The following is a 23,563-nucleotide window of genomic DNA, read 5'->3' as shown; positions in this document are numbered from 1 at the left end:
GAAGCCATGGCCTGCCCATGCCTTTGCATGGATAGTGGGTGGGGAGTCAGCAGTCACCCCCAAATCAGCCCATGCCCCAGGAGCAAAGCAGCTCCCTGGATATCACTGCTGGGACCTAGTTGGAGCTCATTCAAGGGGGGTAGGAGTCCTGGTGTGGGGTCAGCCTGGAGGTCACCATTTCCCTTTGTCCCCAAGTGCTGCCAGTGGGGTGAGCTGGAGGCTGAGCCCCATTGGGTGTGCCTTCTCCCCAAAGGGCATCGGACAACCTCCTGCCAAGGGAAAAGGGCCTGGAAGTTTGGGGGGCTGCATGCTGCCATGGTGGGGAAGGGGGAGCGAGTGTGTCCCCTCGGGGTGCCTCTGGGGCAGTGTCTGTGGGGCTCCTGCCCCAACCCCTGGGTCATGCTGTCCCTCTCACCTTTGTTCCTCAGCGACTTGACAGTGAAGCTCTGGAGTGGGAGGAGGTTGCCTGCGGGGTCAAACTAGGAACTGCAGAAAGACTGGAAAGCAGGGGAGCAGGGTGAAGGTCAGGCTGCCTCCCCTTGCTATCAGGACTCAGTCATCTCCAGGAGCTCAGCCCAGGACAGGGATTTCCTTGTGCCTGACCCAACGGGGTGGACATTGCTGCATCTGGTACTTTGAGCACTGTCAGCTCCTGCGAGGAGGCAGCTCTGTGGGGCACCAGCAGCTCCACCTTCCCTCCTGCTGAGATTTCTTGTGGCTCTCCAGTGAACAAGAAATGTTTCATCTCTCCTCTCACCCATCCTGCTGTAAGGACTTCTAGGGGTCAGAGTTCCTTGACTCCTTCTCCAGTTCCCTCCTGCCACTGTGGGCTTGTGTGGCCTGTGCTGTGATGTGCTGCTCCTGGGCTGGATCCTGCAGGAGTCTTTCTCCACTCCACGAGGACATTTGCTGTCTGCTGGCCAGGACCACAACACAGATGGTGCTTCTCTGGAGCCTTTACTCGTGGGACACCTCTGCTGTGGGGGATACAGAAGGATTTCCTGATTCTCCTAGCCTTCCCTACCCTCTGTGGACCTGTCCCCAGTGGTTAGAGGTGTGCACCTCCAAGCTCCTTTGCCATGTCCCATCTCATGAGGCCTGACAATCCTGGGAGGATCTCCGTTGGGCAACTTCCAGACACACCTGCTGCAGTTCCCTTTGACATTCTCCAAACCCCAGTTGTAAATTCAACTGCCCCATGGCTCTGGGCTCTTCCCACGTGCCCAGCCTGCTCTGCAGTGGGAAGGGCTACTCAACCCTGCTCTGGACATCATGACCCCCAGCAGGGGTTTGTGGTGAGTTCCTGCAGCAAGTTGACTCCCTCGAGATGGAGAAATGAAGCAAGAATGGAGGTTACAGGGCAAAAAAGCCGCAGCTGGATTTGTCATCCCACTGCTGTGGCCCTGTCTGTCCTTCCCTTCGGCTCTGCCCTCAGACCTCTGCCTGGATTGGAGCTAGCTTAGCTTGGGCCTGCTGGCCTGCGTGGATCTGAGGATGGAGAGGACCCAGCAAGGCACGGAGCAGCCAGAGTCCACTGTGGCAGGAGCAGAGTGAGGAGGGGTTTGCACACATTGATCTCGCACAAGTCCCCTGATTCCCCAGTGCTTGAAGGACAATCCTGCAGCGGATGATGTTGCACAGTTTCATCTCCTTGAGGGTCTGGAGTCCCACCTAGGAGTGTTTCCCCAAGGACGCACATTCTGCAGGCTCCTTACTCTCTCCTGTCCAAGGGGGGTTGGTAAGGCCCTGGTCTCACACTGGAGCTTCCCTCCTTCTCTCCTGCGGCCTGTTGGACCATCCCCTGCTCTGTCCTGCCCTGGGCCACCCAGGGCTCTTGTGGGATGGCCAGGGAGACCCCAGGATGGGTGTTCTTGCCTCACACGCTCTCCTTTCCCCTTTGTCACAGAAGAAGCAGTACTTGAACTCAAATTCAAGGATTTCTCCATGTGATCCCACCAGCACTGAACTGGGATCTTGGAGGCACCTGCCCCATAAAGCACAGACCATTTCTCCTCTGCTCTCTCCCACCACAGTGATACCTTGACCAGCCCCAGGTCGTTTCCCACCAGCCTTAGCCCTTGTTCTGAGTATTCTGGCTGGAATGGGGGGATTCCTCTGCATCATGAAAGACAGGAGCATCTCTATTGATTTGATGGGGGAGGGGGGTTGCCTTTTTTTGGGAAAAATCCCATCCTGCTGGCTTGCCTTGTTGGAGGGTAAATGGTACATGTGTGTGTGTGTGTTTGTGTGTTTGTGTGTGTAACCCTGCCCAGGACAGTCACTGGTCCCCTGTGATTGTGGCTGAGCCCTGCACAGCCAGGACTGATGACTGTGTTGAGGAGAGGAGCCCATCCATCCTGTGTGACCTGTGCAACTGAGGGTGCAGCCAAAAGTGCATGGAGCCCTCAGCCACCCAGCAGCACACAGATATGGGGTCTGGAGGAGGTGCCTCCCCCCCAGGCCTGTCCTGGAGAGGATTTCTGTGCTCATTCCTCAGCTGGTTTATCCTTTGCTTGGCTGGAGGGGCTGTGTGTGTGTCTGGGGTGTGTTTGGCTGTACCAGGTGTTGTGTGAATCAGTGTCTGCTCTGAGATCTCCAGTGCCTGCCCTGCAGCCTTCCATTGCTCACTGCTGCCATGGGCCAGGGGGGCTCTGGGGGTCTAGAGTCAGACTTGCCTTGCCTTTTGGCACCAGTTTCTTCCTGTGTGCAGGCTCCAAGTGCCTGTTTAATATTCCAGGCCAGTCCTGGATGATGCTGAGCCTCTCACTGCTGTGCCCAGCAGCACCTTGAGGGGCTCCAAGGCTCTCACAGCTGATGCTGGGGCACTGGCATCCCACTTTGAGCTGAGGGTCTGAGGTCAGGGAAGTTCTGGTTTAGGAATAGTGTTCTCCAATTTGGTGCTCCCACTAAAACCATGCACCACTCACACCCCCATCCCCTCCCCATCCCCAGCTGGGTGGAGAGGGGAATTGGAGGCACAAAAGATGAAGATCACAGGTTGAGATAAGAGCAATTTCCTGGAAACAGCAGTGAGATAAAAAACCAAACAGTAACAGCAACAATATTAATAACAAAATTATACAAAAAAGAGAAAGATTCACATGCAAAATGCTCACCGTGGAGCACATGAGCTGACTGCAGCCATGTTTTCCTAACCAGAACAGACCACTTCTACCTGTAAGAGAAGAAATGGGTTCTGCCCCTAGTATCTCAGTGGCATCAGGGTACATTGTGCATCAGTGTCAACTAAAGCCTTACACTCTTGTGGCTCTGCAGTGTCAGGCCATGGGATCCACACAGTCCAAGAGATCCAATTACCCCTTTCCCCACCTGGCTGGAGGCAGGGCCCCTCTAGTTCTCTTGCTCACTTCTAGTAAATGTGAACAGAAGGTGCATTCAGGAGGATCAGAAGTGACATCAGCCCTTTTATTCTGTCTGATCACGTGCCCACTGGAAACTGGAGCGGCTTTTATCCTTGAAGAAAGGATAAAGCAGCATTTATCCTCCTTTCCTGCCGTTGTTGTTTTTCCTCTCAACTTACTCACCCATGCTGCCAGGGCAGGGGTGGTTTTTCCATCCCACTTCCTCTTGTCTTCTCTGTGGTCATGCAGGTAAAATGTAGGTTGTCTTGTGGAAATCCCCTCTCTCTTGAGCAGGGGCCAGTTGCTCCCAGTAGCAGAGGCTCTGCTCCATACTGGTGTGATATGGGACGTTTCCTCAGCCACAGTCCACAGTCTTAGACAGTCTTCTTACACAGTTGAGACATCTTAGGCAGTCTTTTTACACAGTTGAGACACAGGGTGGTAGGAAGGAAAAAAGATGATCTTCATATTGCCAGGGTTGGGGAGTCACCTTTAATATTTTTTGTTCTCCTTCCGTTGGCATCAATGCCAATGAGTCTGTGCTCTGTACAAAATTCCATCACATGGACTGTGCACACTGGACCTCATCTGCATCTACAGGGGACTGGTTGGTATTTGAGTCCCTATGGAGTCCCTCCAACACAGCGAATTCCCTCAGGTCCTGGGTATCTCCTCCATGGTGTTCCATCTGCTTGGGCGTGCTACTGGATCATCTTTGATGGAATACCTTTCTCTCATGCTTGACTGGAATTGCTTCCAGAGGCTGAGAGTTTCTGTCCTCTTCCCAATCCCCTTGTCAATGGTCACATCCTGGGCCAGGGATCCCAGTTAGTTGGCTTCACCACTCTCTGGTTCCATGCATGAGCTGCAAAACCGAGCATTGGATTTCACCTGAAATCTCACATTTCCCAACTCACCTGGGGATAGGGTGATCATCTCCAGCCCTGCCTCTTTCTCCTGTTGTGAGTGCTCTGCTTCCTCTTTATCCCTCCCTATGCAAACTGATTTGGTCTTGGATTTCTTCTTCTGTATAGGGGTGACTGCCCCTGGCATGGGTTGTTCCTGTGGTTCAGCTGCAGTTGGAGTGGTCACAGTGCCTGTTGCTCTGCTTTCCTCCTGCTCCCCCTCAGGGTGCTGTCCAGTGAAAAGCAGTGTCTGATAAATGCTAACCAGAGCTCAGCACACTGCAGTAAGTCACTCCTCTCTGGAACTGCCACAGCATTGTCCCTGCAAATACTCTGTCACTTCTACAAGTGTAAAAGTGTCTTGTACTTGTACTTGTTCAGGAGGGAACTTCCAAACCATTGGAGGAGAGATTTTCTTCCAAGAGTGGCCCATTTTCTCCCACATTCCATGGCAGTCATGACTATTCTCCCTCAGGGTAAATCTCTGAATAACCTCCCTAAAAATCTCTTTCTTGACTCCAAACATGATGTGGATCACACTGAGGAGACCTGGCAGACTGAGCAACAAGAATATGATTTCCTTAACATCCAAAGGGAATTCAGAACTTCAAAAGCTCTTGTAACAAGCCTCAAGGAGGAAAAGTGGGTGAAAGACTGAGGACAATCATCCTCCCCTGTTCCCCCCACAGGCTGGTTATGATTGCTAATGGACTCCCAAAGGTAGTGCCCAAGGTGTGGGTAGAGGAGCAACAGGGAAGACACATCCCAAATGACCCTCATTGCCCTTGATGTCATAAACTGATACCCCACAGTACATCAACAGAGCAGTCCTGATCCCTCTCCATGCCCTGAGAAAGAGCACTGTGATGAGAATATACAGAAATATATAGAGGGTTAGGTACCCACATGAGCAGGCCAAGCAACATTGTGACCAGTGACTCCTAACCTAATACAGAAAATGTTTACATCAACTTTGTTTCCAGCCCACTCTGGGCAGATCTGTTATCTCAACCATTTGAGCCCTACCTTGGATGCCAAAAAAAGCTGTTGTGGTTTAGGAATGGTATTCCCCAATTTTGTTTTCCCACTAAAATCATGTGCTGTCCATTACTCTCCACCTCCTTCCTTCCGTCCTTCCCTGTGGTGGGATGGAGAGGAGAATTGGAGGCAAAAAAGGTAAAAATCACAGGTCGAGATAGGAACCATTTACTGGAAACAGCAATGGGATAAGAAAAAATGAACAGCACCAATATTAATAACAAAAGTGCACAAAAGTTAAAAATCACAGGTTGAGATAGGAACAATTTACTGGAAACAGCAGTGGGATAAGAAAAAATTAACAGCACCAATATTAATGAAAGTGCACAAAAGAGAGAACGAATCATGCAAAATGCTCACTGCAGTGCATGCTACCCTGATTGGAAGAGATCCTTTCTCCCTGGAAGAGGCTCCCTTCCTCCTGTACTGAAAAACTAACTCTTTCCTGGCTGGAACCAGGACGGGTGACTGTGATCCCATAGCTCTCTGTGTGTGTGAGTGTGTGTGTGTGTTAGTAGCTGTGTGGTTGATGTTTCTCATGCAAAAGAGTGTTTCCTGGGTGTTGATCTGGTTTAGCTACCTCACGGTGCAAGCTGGGTGCTGTCATTGGGTTTCGTATTGGGGATGGGGGGGGGACTTTGTGGTGTAAGACTTTTTTTCTCTTAATTATTGTTGTTGTTATGGTTTTGACACTTGAATTCGTCCTGGGGACAGGTGGCCTCAGTCCCACCTTGCTGCATGTCTGAGCCACCCCCTGTGATCCCCTCCTGGGCAGGGCAGCAGCGTCCTGCTCCCCTGCACTGCCAGCTCCCACCTTTGCAGTGGGATTCCCCAGCGCAGTCGCAACACTGAGATTTGGCTCCCATTGCTAGTGGGATTCTTGGTCTGAGGCTCTGTGGTGTTGCCATTGGTTTTTTGGTTGGTTGGCAGCCTGGATGTGGTTCCTGTCTTGTCCCTCGGAAGGGTGGAAAGGGAACTCTGAAAGGCTCAGCTCAGCCTGTATTTCTTCCTCTGCTCTCACAGATACTCTCTGTGGATGCAATGAAGCTCTCGATTGGGAAATGTCTGTAAAGCACATTGCTGGAATGGGCTGGTTTTAGCCAACATTTTCCAGAGTCAGCTGCAGGGCAGCAGGGAGCTGGTGCTGTAAAAACCTCTGCCCAAGCTGAGGATGGTCTGTGAGAAGCTGATTCTGGTGTGTGATGTTTGATTTTTCACTCCCCAAAAACGTAGTTGTGTCTAGATTCAATCCCAGGCATTGAACATGACCAGAGGAAGCTCTGGAGCCCCCAGCTTACCCCTGCCTGAGGCTGGGGAGCTGACCTGACACAGGGAGGTTGGGAAGCTCTGAGCCACATGCTCAGTGTGGGGGTGCAGGTCCTCCCAAACGTTAAAGCACAAGGTCCCCACATGCAGGGGGCTAGGAGGGGTGACCTCTTGGACTCTGAGCTCCTTCAGAGCTCAGATTGGGAGCATGGGGTGAGACAGCTGAGGAGAAGGTGGGCTGGGATGAGGGCTCTTGGCCTGCCAGTGGCCATGGGTGAGCTGTTCCATCCCTTTGCACTGTCCTGGCTGCTCCCTGGAGCTCAGGAGCCCTGCTGCACAACTGAAGTCCCCTCTGGTGGTCTCAGAGCCACTCTGACAGCCCCTCCAGGGCAGGGACAGTTTAGAGCTGCCTTCGTACCACACACCTCATTTTTCTTTGCCCTTGGGCACCTTGATTTGTGCCAAGGGTGTGATCATACCTGCAGGCCTTCCTTAAACTGCTGGGTTATGCTTTTTTCCCCCAGGCCTGACTCTTGCTCTGGGGGTCTCCTCACCCCCAGCACACAGAGGCCAGCTCCAGGCTCTGCAGAGGGTGCAGGGCTGCTCCAGAGCTGAGCTTTGCACAACAGGGGTGGAGAAGAGTCAGGAGCCTAAAAGCACTGGATCCCCAAACCACTGTGAGCCTCCCTGAGCAGTGTCCCCTCCCTGTCACCTACAGCTCCCGTGACACAGGATGGGCTGGCCAGCTGCGAGGATAGGAGCTCCAGAGTCCCATCCTGTCTCCCCCAGGTGTGTTGTTCTCCCCACCACCTCTGAGCACAGCTGCTTCAGGGCCTCAGATATTGCCTCCTGCCTTGGTGCTGCAAAACCAGTGCCTGCTTCCCCAGTGCTCCCCCAGTGCCCCACACCAGTCCTTCCCCTGCCCCATGCTGGAGGGAGTCCAGGTACGATCCCTGCAAAGCACAGGGCTCCAGCTTGCTTTCCAGCAGGCTCCCTGGAGCTTCACTGTCTCCTGCAGGCTGCATGCCCTTCTGAGCCCCCCTCACCCTTCTGGGAAGGGATGAGGACCCCCAGCCCCTCCAGGTGCTGCACGGTGCTCCAGCTGTAACTGGGACAGAGGCCAGCACAGACCCAACTCCCAGAAAAGAACAGCCCTGCACCTTCCTCCTGCCCCAGGGCTTGTCCCCTCGTCCATCACAACTCTGCCCTGCTTCCTACCAATTGCTCCACCTGGCCTGGGACCCCCAGGTCCAGCCCTGCACAAGGCTGGGGCAGCTGCAGCACTGTGTCACCTGCTCCGTCACTCCTTTCCGCACAAGGAGCACAATAGCAGATGCCTTTTCACACTTGGAGCTTTTTCCAGAGGCCAGCTGCTGTGAAGGCTGGTGTTGTCTCTGTGGGGGTTGTGCAGCCCAGCCCTGGTCTGGGTTTGTCAGAGCACGAGGTGTGTGCGTGTGTTTTATACCTTGGTGTGTTCCTGTAAATAGTGTAAGTTATTGTGGTCTCCTGCTGTACGTTTTTCAATGGCTGTGTTTGTTTCTTGCCTTTTTGTCTTTGCAAATAAAATGTTCTTGACATGAAGGGATGGAGCACAGAGGTGGCTTTGACGAGGGGAAGAGCCCAGCCAGGAGCCTCCCACCCCTCCTGTTCCCACATTCCTGGCCCAGGGGCTGGGGAAGAGATGAGGAGGGGTGACTGTGGTTTCAACCCTTCTGGCCCTGCCTGATGGAGTGGGACGTGTCCCTACCCATGACAGGGGATTACACTTGGTGGCCCTTAAAGGTCCCTTGTACCCCAAACCATTCTGTGATTCTATAATCCTGTGGGTTGGGAGAAGATTGGACAAGAGGAAAAAGTCTCTGCAGTTGTACTGGGGAGGTTCAGGTTGGATACTGGGGGAAATTTCTGCCAGGTTGCCCTGCCCTTTCCATCCTTGGAAATGTTCAAAAGACTTAAATGTGGCACTTGGGGACATGGTGAACATGGCAGTGCTGAGGGAATGGTTGATGATCTTAGAGGGCTTTTCCAAACTAACAATTCCATGATTCTAAGGTGACCTTGACCCCTACAGGCAGCAGGTCCTCAGGCAGACAGGGCAGAAGTGATCTTAGTCAGGGAAGATTCAGGGGCTGAGGTGGAGGAATCCCAGACTCAGCCTGGCTGGGCTGCCCCTGTCCTGGCGAGGAGGAGGAGGATTCCAAGCAGGCAGTCCCAGCCCAACGTGACAGCCAACGCCTGCACAAGTCACAGCATCCCTGACCCTGCAGCATCGATCAAATCAGTTCCCCCACTGATGGGATCCCCAAGCGGGCAGGACCCTGGCACTGCGGGAAGGGGGACAGGGGGGACAGAGCCGTGGTGGCTGCGGAGGGGAGGTGGCTCAGGGGGGACAGGGCCGTGGTGGCTGCGGAGGGGAGGTGGCTCAGGGGGGACAGGGCCGTGGTGGCTGCGGAGGGGAGGTGGCTCAGGGTGGACAGGGCCGTGGTGGCTGCGGAGGGGAGGTGGTTCCAGGTGGCTCCAGGTGGCTGCAGGTGGCTCAGGGGTCAGAGGCGGCCGAGCGGCGCAATGGCGCATGGCGGCCGGCAGGGGGCAGCGCTGGCTGCGCGACAGCGGCGCTCGGCGGCGCGCGGCCTGGGGGGCGAAAGGTCCTGTCAGGGGTGTGGGGAGATGCTGGTGGGGGGCGGGCACAGGGCCCTGGCAGGGGCGAGGGGAGAGGCTGGAGGGGCACAGGGTCCTGTCAGGGGTGTGGGGAGATGCTGGGGGGGGGGCAGGTGCCCTTACCAGTGCGGGTTGCTGTGCGGGGAGATGCAGGAGGTGTGTGTGACACGGTGCCAGGCTGTGGTGCCTGTCGAGCCCCCCGAGGTGACCCCCTGATGCTGGAAGCAGATTTTGCCCCCAAAGACAACGGGCAGTCAAGCTCCCCCGGGGATGAGGGGGACAGGGGGGGCAGCGGGCTGTCCCTGCAGCCCCTCGGTGCCGAGCTCAGCTCCTGCAGCCTTCACTTTCTCTTTTCCAGGCAGCACTGGTTGAACTGGTCAGACACAGCAGCAGAGCTGCCAGCCTGGGGGCTGTGCCCACACCGACCCCAGATGCAGCTCTTGCCCCACACACTCCAATCCCTGCCCCACACACTCCAATCCCTGCCCCACACACTCCAATCCCTGCCCCACACACCCCAATCCCTGCCCCACACACCCCAATCCGTGCCCCACACACCTCTGTCCCTGCCCCACACACCCCAGTCCCTGCCCCACACACCCCGCTGCCTGCTTGGGGCACCCCGACCCTGAGAACTTGGGGCTGCAGCCTGTGACATGGCTGTCACCTTGGTGTGAGCCTCTGTACCAGCAGTCACCATGGTGCTGCCAGGGCAAACGGCAGCCTTGGGCTACAAACATGGGGGTGTCATGGGCCCGATTACCCCTGGCAGGGCAGGGGACACCACAGCATCCCATTCCCACCTGGTGCCTCAGCCATCCATGGCACCACAGACACTTTTTCTTGCCAGTCGTCATGTCACCATGTCCCTCCACACTCATGGCTGCAGCAAGATGCCAAGCCTGGGCTGGCAGCACCCTGTGCCATGCACCCCACATGCCTAAAGGCACGCTGGGAGCTTGGACGAGCAGCAAGGGGACAGCAGAGACACTGCCCTGGGAGCTCCCAGCTCTGGTGATGAGGTGCTGGCAGCTCTCTGCCACCCATCCTCAGGCTCGAGGAGGAGTTGCTCTGAGCCCATCAGAGCCGCAGCTGTGCCTGGGCAGGAGAGGATCCCATGGGCACCATCCTGCACCTTGCTGTGCCCTGTGGCTCTGGGGAGGCCGTGAGGAAACCTCAGGAGAGGCTTATGCCCTCCTAAGCTCTCAACACAGTGCTTCAGCATCTCCAGGGAGTTGCCCACGGTGATCTCCCCAGGGCCCATTGCAGAGCCCAGGCTGTGGCACATCAGTGGGCATAGGGATGGGAAGAGCATTCCTGCAGGCAGGAAAGCTGTAGGGTACCTGCAGGGGGTTGGGGAGGATTGCTCAGGTCCACTGGCCTCCTGATTCCCAAACCCTAGGGAGGGGAAGGGGCAGGCTGAGCCACAGAAGGACCTGGAGGGCTCCTGTTATTCCAAGCACACACAGAGGCTGAGGTATCACCCACTGAGAGCACCTCTCCCATGGGTGGCATTGCCTGGGCGCCTGGGCTGACTGTGCTGCTTCCCTGGGGTTACTGCAAGTCTGCAGGGAAGGGAGACCTGGGAAAGGGGGTACTCAGTGTGGTTGTGCCAGACAGCCCTGCCAGGCAGCCACCAGATCCCCTGGGGTGGGAAGAGCTTGGGCAAGAGACTCCCAAATGCCACATGGCCACCCCATCACCCCTTGGGTGTGTGGCCCAGGGGAGGGCACACTGTTGGCATGTCCCACCCTGCTCCAGGGACAGCTGCATTGCAGTGGTGGGTGGAAAAAGCTTCCCCAGGGGAAAGTGTCCAACCACAGGCACTGCAGCCCCGTGGGCAGCCAGGTCCCCAGGGCAGCCGTGGGCTCAGTCCCTGGCTGGATGCATGTTCAGGCTCTGTCTGCCCAGCACCACTGCTTTCCCTGGTGGCAGAGATGGACAGGGCTGCTTCCTGGCATGGGGATGTCCCTGTGGGATGCAGTGTCCAGGAAACAAAAGGGCCTGGCAGCACCCAGCACTCGTGACTGAGCTGCGCAGGAATGAAGCTGGGGCAGGTGATCGGCTGGTGTGACCCGGTGCCTCCTGGCTGGCACGCTGGCTCTGCCTGCCCTGGGGCTGGGGGATGTGACGAGGGGGACAGGACAGAAGCCACCCTGCCCTTGCTGGTCTGTGTGCCAAGGTGGAGTATCCGTGTTTGCTACAGTCTGTCACCACGGTGTCACAGGAGATGGTTGGCTGCCAGCTGCAGGTTTGCAGTGATAAGGACCCTGAAGTGACAAGGAGGCAGCTGTGCGATGCCAGGGTCTGCTCTGCTCCCAGGTTTGCCTCAGTCTGTGTGTGGCATGGATGTGGCTGGCTTGGCAAAGCCCAGGCAAAGGGGATGACCTGGGGCTCCCTTGCCAGCACAGGGCTAAACCCAGCAGGAATATACCTCAAAAAGGCCCCAGGTGCCCCTCCCCAAGGGCCAGAGGGGCAAGAGCCACCAAAGGTCCAAATACATCCCACAATCCTGCCTTGTCCCTTGGCAAATGTGCCTGGTGAGTGTGCATGTCTGCCTGTGCCAGGCACGTGTGACATGGCAGGCAATGGGCTGTCATGGCTCTGCAGCCTGTCCCACACCTCCCCCAGGCAAAAATCTACCCATTCTGACAGAGCAGCAATCCTCAGGCACTTGCCTGGTCTCTGCTCCACCCCCACAAAGACCACCTGTCCCCACCTGAGTCCTGCTCCCAGCACATATCCTGCTCCCAGCATTTGTCCTGCTCGGTCACTGAGACCCTTTTCCTGCTCTGGGAAAAGCTGTGCTCCAAGCATGGCCAGGGCACCACAGCCACACCTGCTGACCACAAGGGCTGGGCTGCCCACCGGGCAGGGTGAGTGCCTGGGGCAGCGTTCCCAACTCCTTTGCCCCAGGCAAACCCCAGTTAGGGATCTGTGAGCCCCAGGGCCTGCTCCGACCCCATGGGTGTTTTCGGCTGCAGGAGCCGAGTGAACCTGCTGCTGTGAGCAAACAAACAAGAGCCTGGCAAATGGCAGCGAAGAAAACAGCCCGTAAGCCAGTGTGGGTGAAACTCTGGGCACCGGTGGGGCACGGGCTCTGACAATGATTAAACTGGCCAACCCAGATTTCCCGGCAAGGCAGCGCAGGGCTGGGACCCGGTGGTTCATATTATGCAAATCACCTGGATCTGGGAGCATGAACGTTTGGGGCTGGAATTCCCCTCGGGCTGCCAGATTGTTACGCCGCCCAAGCTATAAAAGCAGAGACGCGGGCAGGGCTTGCCCATCGGCACCAGCCTCCCGGGGCCCATGAGCAGTGGCTAGCGGCCAGCAGGGCTCCGTCTCCCCTTGCTCCTCTCTGGATTACCTGCCTCTCCTGGAGTTGCCATCACAGAAGGTACCAAAGCTTTTTTTGCCGAGGCCTGTTGACGTCCCTGAGCCCAGGACAGCTGCTTTGCTCTGCTCCCCGTGCACCTTCGCTCTCGCCGGGGGATGCGCTTCGGTGTTTTCTCGCTCCACGTTTGCTCTCCCACCGCAGCTGACAGCCTTTGGGGGCCAGCGGGACAGCAGCTCCCCTCCAGCCCCCAGGGTTTGTAAAGCGAACGGCATGATTTTGTGAGGGCCGGGCAAGGGCTTGGTCCCCTCCTGGCTGCAGTTTTTGGGATGTGTTTCTTGCGACTGGTTGAGAGGACTGGAGTTGCTGGCGCTGGAGTCCCAGCAGTGGGCAGAGGGGCAGCCGTGGGGCTCAGGAGTGAGCAGTGTTTGAGTGCCTGTGCCACGGAGGGGCTGTGTGACACTGTTTTCTGCCAGCCACCTTCTTGCTGTCACCTCTCGCTGGCTGCCGGCAGGGTGAGGCCAAGCTGCTGGGGACAGGGCTCTGCCCAAGCACGGTGACGCCACGTCCCCAGTTCGCTCCGGCTCAGCCTCCCTCTCTCCTGGCCCCTGAGGAGGTGGTGAGTCAGGCCCCAGCCCCAACCAGCAGGTGCTGGGTGGATATTTCTGCACAAGTGACCTGAGAGGTGACGATGGGTGGAGGGAGGGACAGGCTGACCTCACCCAGCCTGACCCTGGGGTGCTGCAGGTGCTGCTGGATCCCCCTGCCTGCTCACCGGGGCTCACTGTCATCTCTCGGCACAGAGCTCCATGGCAGGATCTTGTGAGATCAGCAACATCTTCTCTAACTACATCAGCGCCATGTACCAGCCGGACGAGGTGCAGCCAACCTTGGACATGCTGGGACACCTTGGGGATGACAGCAGCCTGGGGCTTAGCCTCCCTGCCAGCCAGCCCCCAGCACAGAGCACAGGTAGGACCAGGACAGTGGCAGTGGCAGCACTGGGGAGCAGGAACTCAGGGAGCTGTGAAGCAGTGCCACTGGCTGGGAACAGCACTGCAAAGTCCTTGTCCCACTGGGACAGATCAGCGGCTTCCACCGTGCCTCAGTTTCCCCAGGGAAAGGCCAAAAGGCTGTGGGAGGAGACCCTGGGTGGCACAAGGTACAGCTGCTGGGAGCACATCTGATTTATACAGGACATGGGGGAATTGTTGTCTTCCTCCCCCAGCACAGCATAGGGGACAGGCTGCCAGGGCTTACCAGGATCAGTTTGGAAGTACAGTCCTGGTGCTGGGGACCATCGTGTGGTGGTGCTCAGGGAGGCATGAGAAACACCCCAGCAGAGCAGGGTGGATCACAGCACAAACAGGACAAATGGCACCAAAACCAGCGGTGGGGGGAGTGTGGGGTCATTGCTGTCTGCAGGGCAGGGCGCTAAGGACCCTTTAGTCCCACAGCTCTTCCAGTGCAGGGCCTGCAGGATCACCTCTGGACCTGACCAGTGTCCAGTGGCCACCAGCAGCCCCCACGAGGCACATGGTGCTGGCACAGCCGCCCTGTTCTGAGCCCTGCTCTCCATCCCTTGCAGACAAGCCAGAGTGGTTCAGTGAACTCCCGTACTTCTGGACCAAGGTGCAGGTGCTGGAGTGGATCAGCTACCACGTGGAGAAGAACAAATACGATGCCAGCTCCATCGACTTCTCCTGCTGCAACATGGATGGGCACGCGCTCTGCCACTGCAGCAGGGACCAGATGCGCCTCATCTTTGGGCCCTTGGGGGATGAGCTCTATGACCGTCTGCACGAGATCAGTGAGTGTACCAAGGTCTCCCTCACCTGCAGGCCTGGCAGCTCGAGGAGTGAGACCAGACCAGAGTCCAGGCATGGCTGGGCTCAGCTCCCAGTATGCACTATTCCCTCTGTATGGAACAGGCATTGCTAATCCCAGTCCTTCACCCCTTGTAGCCTCTGATGAGCTGAACTGGATCATTGACTTGCTGGAAAAAGAGGAATCAAATTCCCAGACCTTACTGAACTCCAACCACCTGGGTAAGAGAGGGGCCCTTGCCAAGTGTTTTCCCCATGGACCACACATCGATGGCAGCAAGGCTAACGCCTTCTTCCTTTCTTCTCTTCTCTGCCCCTTCCAGAGCTGGGAAATCCCTGTGCCAAGGACTCCCTGGAGGACTTAAAGCCCACAAACCCTTTCCTATCCACAGACTTCACCTGCTTGCCAGGTGCAATGTCCCCAGGCAGCTCTGATGTCTCAGGTCAGTGTTTTGACAAGGGTGAATTTGGGTTTTGCAGCAGTAAGGAAGGGTAGGGGAAGCAGTGGGAACTAAGGGGGAAAGTCTCCAGATGCCAGCAGCGAGTGGTCTGAGCCCTGATCCTTTGCCTCTCAGGGCCTATGATGTCCCACAGCCCCAACTCTCAGGACTCCGGTGGAAGTGACCTTGACCTCGACCCTGCAGAATCAAAGCTCTTCCCTGATGGTGAGTTGTTTGCTTCCAGACAGGAGCTGGGAGGGGAGGGCTGGCTCCTGGGCACTTCTGAACATCCTACCTGGCAATGATTTAGGGACAACACCTAAACACCCATCCTCACACTGGGAAGGGGAGGGAAAGGTCTGTTTCCCTGAGTGCTCTGCTTGTGTTTCTCTCCATTGCTCAGGGTGATGGGCAGGGCTGGGATAGCTGGGCAGTGGTGATCCTGGTGGGAAGGGGTGGGTGAAGACTGCAGGTAGAGATCCTGAGCACAGAAGTCAGTGTTTGGTGATGATCCTGGGAATACCAGCAATGCAAGGAAGCAGTAGGGTTTGGGGAAGGAAGAGCATGCTGCCTTAAGCACAGTGCCATGGCTGAGGGTGGAATGAGGCTGGAGGGAATGGGGTGACCTTGCTCTCAGGGGATATTTCCCTGATACCTGGGCCTGAAAAGAGGATGCTCCTGGTCCCCAGGAGGACAGGGAGGGGGCTGCAGCCCAGCATGTGCTGCCCAGCCTGATGCGTGTCCCTCTCTGTGTGCACAGACCACTGTTCAGGCAGCAAAAAAGCGGACAGCAAACACGGCAAGCGGAAACGGGGACGGCCCCGAAAACTCAGCAAGGAGAGCAGAGACTGCCTGGAGAACCGGAAGAGCAAGCACTGTATGTGAACCTTCAGCCCAGGAGCTTGGACTGCCAAAGTCCCTCTTGGCTTCATGGGGGATGATGGGAGGAAAGGCCATAGGCCTTGGTAGCAGGGTTTAGGGAGATCCAAAGTGCAAGGAACCTGCTGGAGCTTCCCTCCTTTACAGCTCGCTCTCCTCTTTCAGCCCCAAGAGGTACCCACCTGTGGGAGTTCATCCGGGATATCCTGATCCACCCCGAGCTGAACGAGGGGCTAATGAAGTGGGAGGACCGGCGGGAAGGCGTCTTCAAGTTCCTGCGCTCGGAAGCAGTGGCTCAGCTCTGGGGCCAGAAAAAGAAAAACAGCAGCATGACCTACGAGAAGCTGAGCAGAGCCATGCGGTAAGTGCTCTCCCCTGTCCTGGGGGTCCTGCCCCACACAGCTGGCTCTGCCTGAGCCCCCCAGCAGCTTCTCAGTGCATCAGAGCCCTGATTCCACCTCCATCTCCTGCAGATATTACTACAAACGAGAGATTTTGGAGAGAGTCGATGGGCGACGGCTGGTGTACAAGTTTGGGAAGAACTCCAGTGGCTGGAAGGAAGAGGAGGTGCTCAACAGGAACAAGGAGCTGTAGGAGTCCTGGATGAGCCAGGGTCTGATAAGCCCCTCAGGGCCAGCCCTGAGCTGGGCTCCTTGACAGGAAACTTTGCCTGCAGCTATGTCTGGAAGCTGCTGCCCCGTGCAGCGGAACTCCGACCCTCGCATGGGCATGCTCGTGCCCTCTGGGGACTGCCAGCACTGAGGTGTTTAGAGCCAGTATTTTGGCTCCAGTGGGTTATTGCAAACTGTGCTTTCCCTTGCTGGATTCGTACCTCCACTTGGAGCCGCAGGGACTGTGGCTGTTTCAAAGCCTGGACAGATGCAAAGGGGAAGAGAAGTTCAAGCGGCAGCTGGCCCCACTGTGAGAGCCCAGCAGGTGTCCTGCTGTCACCCACCTCCTGCCTGGGCAGAGGAGCAGCACGTCTGTGTCACCTGGATAGAGCTTGTCCCAGCTGTGGGGTCTTCCCTCTCACTGCTTGCACCGTGCTGAAGGTGCACCCCGTCCTGTTTGCTGTAAGTGGGTTGGGTGAAGCCCCCTTTGTGTAGCAGCTTCTCAGTGTGGCACCTGCTGAGAGAAGATGGAACATCGTGGAGCTTCACCTGGCCCCAGGAAGCCCTCAGTGAGAAGAGGACATGGGACAGCAGGGCCGTGCTGCATTTCCAGCCCAGCTGCTGGGCTGTGTCTAGAGACAGGCCTTTTCCTCAAAAGTAGCTTCTAATTTATGTAAGACCCAAAATAAGAGGACAGAGTGAATGTACAGATATATTTTTTCATGAGTAAGATGTTCCTGTGTGAGAGTGTGCGTTGTGGGGCACACAGGTGTGTGGTGGCAGGTGGTGATGCTCAGCTGGACTGAAGTGATGTCACAGGGCACAGACTGGTGCTGTGCCAGCCACTGAAGGAGACGCCAACCCAGCCAGACACCCAGCAGGTGCATGTGGTTTCCTCCTTTTCAAATGGGAGTAGAACATGAATAAATTGTTGTTTTGTTGGGTTTTTTTGTACCTACCTGTAATTTTTCTTGTTTTTCTTAAAGACGTGGTGAGGACTGGGCTCATGTTACTTGGGATGAACCACATCTGCCACCATCTCCTGCTTGCTGTGGCCTGGACCTGCCTGGTCATCCTGGCACAGGGTCTTCCTCAGCATGAGGTGGGCTTGGCCCAGACTGGCTCAAAGCCACCCATGGAGGGGGCATTTGCACCCATTCCCAAACCCTGGCCCTTCTGAGGACCCTTTAGAATTCCAGCCCTGGCACTTGCCTTTCCTGGAGCGCTGCCTCCAAGCCAGAGCTCACCACTTGTAGGCTGATAGGAAGCAAAGTCTGGGGTGACCTGGGGAGGAGTATCTCTCAACACCCTCCACATTAATATTCCCAGCCTGGCTGGGGGTCACAGCCTGTAGGAGGACCTTTAGCTCCTCTCTGGCCTACCAGGGAGACATGCAGGGACATCACGAAGCAGCACAGGCACTACAGTATGATTAATGCTCATCTTCCAGTCTGGCTGCTTTCTGGCCTCTTCCCCGACCTGGGTGGCATCAAGGACCACATCTCAGGAGGGGAAACTGCACTGACCTGGGCAGCCCAAACACATCATGTTCCCCTTCTTGCCCAATGCCATCATGCCTCTCCCCAGGGAGGAGGCCAGGAGGTTGTCCCAGGGGTGCCAAGATGATCTCTCCAACCCACAGGATGTGTCTGTGGGGTGGCAAGAAGGAATTCAGGGTGTTGGAGGCCAAGCAGACTCTCAGATATGTTTCTAAAGTGAACTTGGCAAACAGCAGTCCATGCATGGCTCCTGGCTGGCACACACTGCATTTCACCATGAGCCTGCTGGGCACCAGAGGATCTTGGTGCCACCCTGACCTGCTGCTGGTGCCCAGGCCCTGCTGAATGTGGGCACACAGGGCACTGGGTGCTGCTCATTTCCTGCTCACCCGCAAAGAGAAAAGGCCTGGGACCTGTCCTCTGAGCTTGGAGCTGGACCAGGCCTGGGATGCCCAGGCAGAAGCTATGCTATGTCCTTCTGGATGGTTTCGGCCACTGCCTGGAGGAACTAAGGAAAGAAGGCAGACCACCAGCAGGAGGGTGAGGGGAGGTTGTCAGGTGCCCCTAGACTGTAAAGGTGCCTTGCAATGCTTGAGATGCATTTTTGGCAGGGGGATCCAGCCATTATCATAGAATCCTAGAACAATTTGGGATGGTAGGGGCCATAAAGCTCATCTCATTCCACCCCCCTGCCATGAGCAGGGACACCTTCCACTATCCCAGGTTGCTGCAAGCTCTGTCCAACCTGGTCTTGGACACTTCCTGGGGCAGCCACAGCTTCTCTGGGCAGCCTGTGCCAGGGCCTCACCACCCCCATAGGGAAGAATTTTTCCCTGATATCTAATCTAAATCTCTATTAATTTAAAACCATTCTCCCTGTCCTCTCACTATCTGCTCATGTTCCCTACTGCCCTTCATTACTGCCAGAGACATGGTACCGTTAAACATCCCCCATCCTGCACTTGCAAGGGTGAGACACATTGCAAAAGAGAGCAGGAAACCCTTCAAAGCAAGGTGTTCTAAAGCAGGAAACCCTTCAAACCCTCACACAGACCATTTGGGCTGTCCTCCATGAGCTGTGCTGGCTGAAGGAGCTGGAATTGCTCCCAGTTTGCCTGGCCTCAGCCTGAGTGTGAGGTTGGTGGCTCGAGCATCCTCCTAGAGATGCTGCAGCAACATCAAGGGCATGGCCCACCTGCTTTGCAGGGGCAGAAGGTGCCCATGGGCCAGGTCCAACTTCTTTTTTGTGGGTTTGACTGCTGTTTATATGTGGAGTCGCCCTGCTGGTCCACCTGGGATGCCTGGTCTCATATGGAAGACCTCTTTTCCTTGCCTTCCAGTATGCTGGGCTGAAGTTGTGTTGCTCCCAGATACACGCTGGGATGAGGTGATCAGGGCTGCCCTGTGGTGCAAGAAGAGGTCCCAGTCCCTGGGTGTGAACCTGGAGCCAGTCCATGGTCTGGGCTGCAGCCAGACCTCCGTCAGGTTCCTTGCGTAACTCTCCCCAGGGAACAGGTTTTCCTGGCTGGTGTCTGCTGCCTTCAGAGCATGGAGGCTGCTCCAGGTCCATCCCTGACCTCCTGGAGCTCCTGCAGAGAGCAGGCTGGAGGGATGGCAGGAGGGACAGTGTTGAGCTTGCTGCCTACACCAGCAGCACACAGGCCAGACCAGTGCCCAGTGACAATCAACGTGTCCATGAGGGGACAGGGGGAGCAGGGCAAGCCCAACCCCAGGCTGGAGCTCACAGGAGCCGCCTGTGCTGCTGGCTGCTGTCCCTCAAGTTTGGGGTTATGGGCGAGGTGTTTATTCTCCGTCAATAGATAACCCCAGCAGGTTGGCAGTGAGAGGGGAGCACTTTGTCACGCAGCCTGGTGCCCTGCCAAGTGCACCTTGTTTGCTCAAGCAGTTTCATTTCTTTCCCGCTGCAGTTTGTGTTACCTAACTGGCCCGGGACAATGTTTAACCAGCACCAACAGCAGCAGGGAACCTGTCTGCCTCGCCTCCTGTGCCCCTGGTGTCCCCACTGGCCACTACTGCCACCCCACTGCCATTGCTGAGTGGGTGGCACACTGGGCAGGAGGCTTGGGGCAGAGGCAGGGGGGCTGTGGATCATAAAGTCTGAAAAGTTTGGAAGGGAATTTACAGATCACTGTGATCCACTCCCTCTGCCATGGGCAGGGAACTTTCCACTATCCCAAATTGCTCCAAGCCCTGTCCAACCTGGCCCTGAACATTTCCAGGGATGGGGCAGCCACAGCTTCTCTGAGCACCCTGTGCCAGCGCCTCCCCACCCTCACAGGGAAGAATGTCCTCCTAAAATACAATCTAACCCTACCCTCTCTCAGTGTGAAGCCATTCCCCCTTGTACCTTGAGGTCTCCCAGCTGTGTGAGTACCTTGTGAGAGAGGAGGAGGAGGCAGGAATGAGTAGGCACAGATCCTGCAGCCTCTCATGGAATCTGTGTGGGTCTGTGGGCTGAAGAGCCAGGAGGGACTGGAGAGAGAGCAAGGCTGGAGATGTGCACACACATCCACCAGCAGATATGCACAGCCAGCACACACTTGGGGTATCCTCTACAGTGACCTCCAACTCCATACTGAGCCACCCCAGCAGAGCCTCCCAGCACACTGGCATGAAAAACATGTGGTTTGTTTATTTTTTAATTCTCTTTAGAGGTGCCTGGATTTTATGGCTGTGGCAAGCCATGACAAGAACTGAAGAAAAAGAGGATTTTCCTCCAAGACAGCCTCCCCTCACACTTTTACCCTGGGGTCTGTTTGGAGACTTTTCCCATCAGGTGGCCCCAAGCTGAACATGCTTCTGGCACACAGTTCCCATGGAAATATCTTGGGCATCCTTCAAGTCTCAGCATGAAGGTGTGTTTTGTCTCCCTCAAGACTTCCCAAAGGGGCACAAGGACCATTGCTCAGCCCTGGTCCCAGTTAGGGAAGAAGAGAACAGCTTGCTCTGGCCTCTGCTTCCCTAGGACCTGTGGCCAAAATTGAGTTGCTGTGGCTGAAATGTGCTGAGTGGGAGCAGAGAAATTGGGTGAGGGGAGAGGTTTCATCTGGACCAGCAAGAAGGTGTCCAATATCCTACATGCCAGACCATGAACTGCCCCTAAGCACAACAGCATGACCTGATTTTCCAGCCCAGCCAGCCTGTGGCCATCCTTGGGCAGATCAGAGTAGATGGGAATGCAGTGGGGATGGAGACAGCCTGTGGGAGGCAGGAACCATCCTTCTGGTTCCCACTGCTCTCACTGCTTCAAGCTCCCTGCAGTCCCTGCTGGCTTTCACCTTGCCTTCCCCTTCTGCCTTTGCAGCTGAGCTCAGTGCTCAGGAGGGCAGAGCAGGGAAGGCTCTACAGGAACCACACACACCTTGGGGGCCATGGAGGGGAATCACTGCCCAGCTTGGGAGAAAAGGGTGTGGAGCAGGTGGAACCACTCCACCTGGATGGAGCTCTAGGGCCTGTGCTGGGGACAGGAGGGTGAATGTTTGGGGGGCCATGCTGTGAGGGATGGGGTGTTACATACCTGCACTTCTGAAAGTGGAATTGCAGAGGGGAGGGCAGAGTTGCTGCCCAGAGCACCTACATCACACGGGAGCTGGGCAGGGCAGTGCTGCCAGGGGTTCACAGCTGGGTGCTGCCATGGCAGGCTCTGACCCAGCCTGCTTTCAGGGCTGGGCTGGCATGCCTGGGGCTGGGCAGGCCCCTGGGGCTGCATCCCTGCTCCCTGGGGATACTGCACCCCTGCTCCCTGGGGATACTGCACTCACCTGGGCTCCTGAAACACCCTCTCCCCTGCCTTGCAGCCTGACAGTTTCCTTGATAATCACTTCCAGCAGGAGCTACCAGGGCTGGCTACTAGGCCAGGGCAGCAGGCTGCTGCCAGGAGTTCATTTGGCAACCCTGGGCTGTGTGGTTGTTTAACAGGGAATGGCTGTTCCCACTGGAGGAATGGGGAAGCTGTGCAGTTGCCTGGAGCCAGAGGCAGCAGGGAGCCAGTGACATTGGGTAGCACCCCAGAGCATGAGGGCACCACCCTGGAGAAGCAGGGTACCTCTGCCTGTCCATGCCCATCTTCCCCTCTCCCTGTGGGCAGCACTGCATTTCAACTTGTGCATCCCACCTATCCCTTGCTTCCAGCCAGAGCTCCTGGGTTCTGTGCTAGGACATCCTCTGCTTGTACATCCAGGATGGGACTGGAGGGTTCAAGCTCCCAAACGGTTGGCTCCTGTTTTTCCACTTGCTGATTCAGCACCAGGCATTTTCCCTGCAGCCTGAAAGTAAAACAGAAGCTGCCCTATCACCCATGGGGAAGAATTGTCACAGCCTCATGGCTCCATGCTGTGCTTGCTGCTTCTTTGGGACCAGAGCTCTGCTTGCACTCTGGCTCCAGCTGACCAGGCTGGTCTCTGCTCCTCAGGGACAGACTTCATGAACAGTTCACCCAAAAATGTTGTGGCTGTCCCTGGATCCCTGGAAGTGTCCAAGGCCAGGCTGGATGACACTTGGAGCAACCTAGGATAGTGGAAGGTGTCCCTGCCCATAGCAGGGGGGTGGAACTGAACAATCTTTAAGATCCTTTCCAACACAAACCATTGCATGGCTCTGATTACATGACCTGATTCCAGCCCAAAGCTTTATTCTCACACAAGTTTGACAAAGCTGCATCTCTGCATCCTCTCTAGCACCTGCTCCTGCTCAGATGCTTCCCCTCCTACAGAAAATACCAAATCTCCACTGCCCAGGTTGGGATACATGTTCAGCCCTTGCTTTCTGGCATCCTGAAAAGGGTCTCCTTGGGTGGATCTCCCAGCTTCCTTCATTCTCCTCTCTCCCTCGTTGCCACCAAGAACCCCAGGCCCATTTCATTGTGGAAGAAAAAGAAATGCTCATTGCATTCTTGTTTCCTGGCCAGCCCTGCCCTTTGTTATCCACCAACCACGATATGGAGCCTGGCATTGCACCAGCCTGAAATGGAGTCACTGGGCAGAGAGAGTGAGCTGGGGAGTCCAGGAATGGGAAAGCACAGCTCACAGCATCCCTGGTGGGCTGGCAGATGCCACAGAGGCTGTCAAGGGCTACTGCAGCTTCCATCACACTGACATTTCACTTCAACTCATTAATGCCTCCTGAGAGCTACTACCTTCCAACAGGCAATCAGGCACCTCTAGCTCTTCTCCCCACTTCCTCCTGAGCAAGCCACATGTGAACAAACCCAAAAGCCTTTTGCCAAGCCTTCACAATGTGTGCTCCTCAAAGCCCTGTGCTCTGGAGAGGCTTGGGGCTGGAGCCTGGGGCTCAGTGATGAGAGCCCATGGGGATGGGGGCAGCTGCAGGTGCTGTGGCTGTAAGATGGGGGACAGAGCTGTGGGACAGAGCTCTGGGAACTCACAGGCTGCAGCTCCCAGCTGCTATTTTCTTTCCTTCAGCCTCTGGGGATTCATTTCACAGTGAGGTCACCAGGAGCCCAAATCTCCTCCACTCGCTGCCCACCTTCCCACCCAGTTGTGGCCACATGCTCATCTGTAAGTTTTCACTGAGAATACACATAGTAAACTAAGGTGTTTGAGCCCACCAAAGCATTTTGGGTACATTCTGGTCCCAGTTCAGCAAGGCACTAAGTAGCAAGAGCTATTGTTCTAAAGCTGGAATGTTGAAAGCTAGAGTGGTCAGGACACTGCCCTGCTGCAGGTGATGCCTTGACAGGCTGACCTAAAACAGAGGCTAGAC

The 23,563-nt window shown here is 56.2% G+C and overlaps 2 protein-coding genes across 5 annotated transcripts in view; both read left to right on the top strand.

Moving 5' to 3' along the window:
* Positions 1 to 8,152, top strand: part of KIF21B (kinesin family member 21B) — a 45,861-nt gene extending 37,709 nt beyond the window's left edge. For all 4 annotated transcript variants that reach the window (XR_014856624.1, XR_014856623.1, XM_085083141.1 and 1 more), the window contains one exon: positions 429 to 8,152. Coding sequence is in view for 2 of the 4 variants with exons in the window: in XM_085083141.1 (XP_084939267.1) it covers positions 429 to 483 (55 nt within the window). In the remaining 2 variants the exon portion in view is untranslated. The remainder of the gene's footprint in view (positions 1 to 428) is intronic.
* A 4,321-nt stretch (positions 8,153 to 12,473) lies between these two features.
* On the top strand, positions 12,474 to 17,273 carry ELF3 (E74 like ETS transcription factor 3). Its single transcript, XM_085082853.1, has 9 exons — positions 12,474 to 12,629; positions 13,370 to 13,538; positions 14,155 to 14,376; positions 14,531 to 14,614; positions 14,716 to 14,835; positions 14,968 to 15,057; positions 15,593 to 15,709; positions 15,877 to 16,072; positions 16,185 to 17,273. The coding sequence occupies exons 2-9, from the start codon at positions 13,376 to 13,378 to the stop codon at positions 16,303 to 16,305; spliced, it is 1,113 nt and encodes a 370-aa protein (XP_084938979.1). The 5' UTR covers positions 12,474 to 12,629; positions 13,370 to 13,375; the 3' UTR covers positions 16,306 to 17,273.
* The last annotated feature ends 6,290 nt before the right edge of the window (positions 17,274 to 23,563 follow it).

Source organism: Lichenostomus cassidix, chromosome 26 (assembly GCF_008360975.1).
Source record: "Lichenostomus cassidix isolate B80296 chromosome 26, HeHo_3.0, whole genome shotgun sequence".
Classification (NCBI taxonomy): domain Eukaryota; kingdom Metazoa; phylum Chordata; class Aves; order Passeriformes; family Meliphagidae; genus Lichenostomus; species Lichenostomus cassidix.
The sequence above is the reverse complement of the archived record's forward strand: the minus strand, read 5'-3'. Positions and strand labels throughout refer to the sequence as shown.

What these genes read in the sequence shown, in the direction of transcription:
- ELF3 (XM_085082853.1), top strand. Translation starts at nt 13,376, where the DNA reads ATGGCAGGATCTTGTGAGATCAGCAACATCTTCTCTAACTACATCAGC. An exon ending in AGGCAGCTCTGATGTCTCAG is followed by an intron (nt 14,836 to 14,967) that starts GTCAGTGTTTTG and finishes TTTGCCTCTCAG; the next exon opens with GGCCTATGATGTCCCACAGC. An exon ending in GAACCGGAAGAGCAAGCACT is followed by an intron (nt 15,710 to 15,876) that starts GTATGTGAACCT and finishes CTCCTCTTTCAG; the next exon opens with CCCCAAGAGGTACCCACCTG.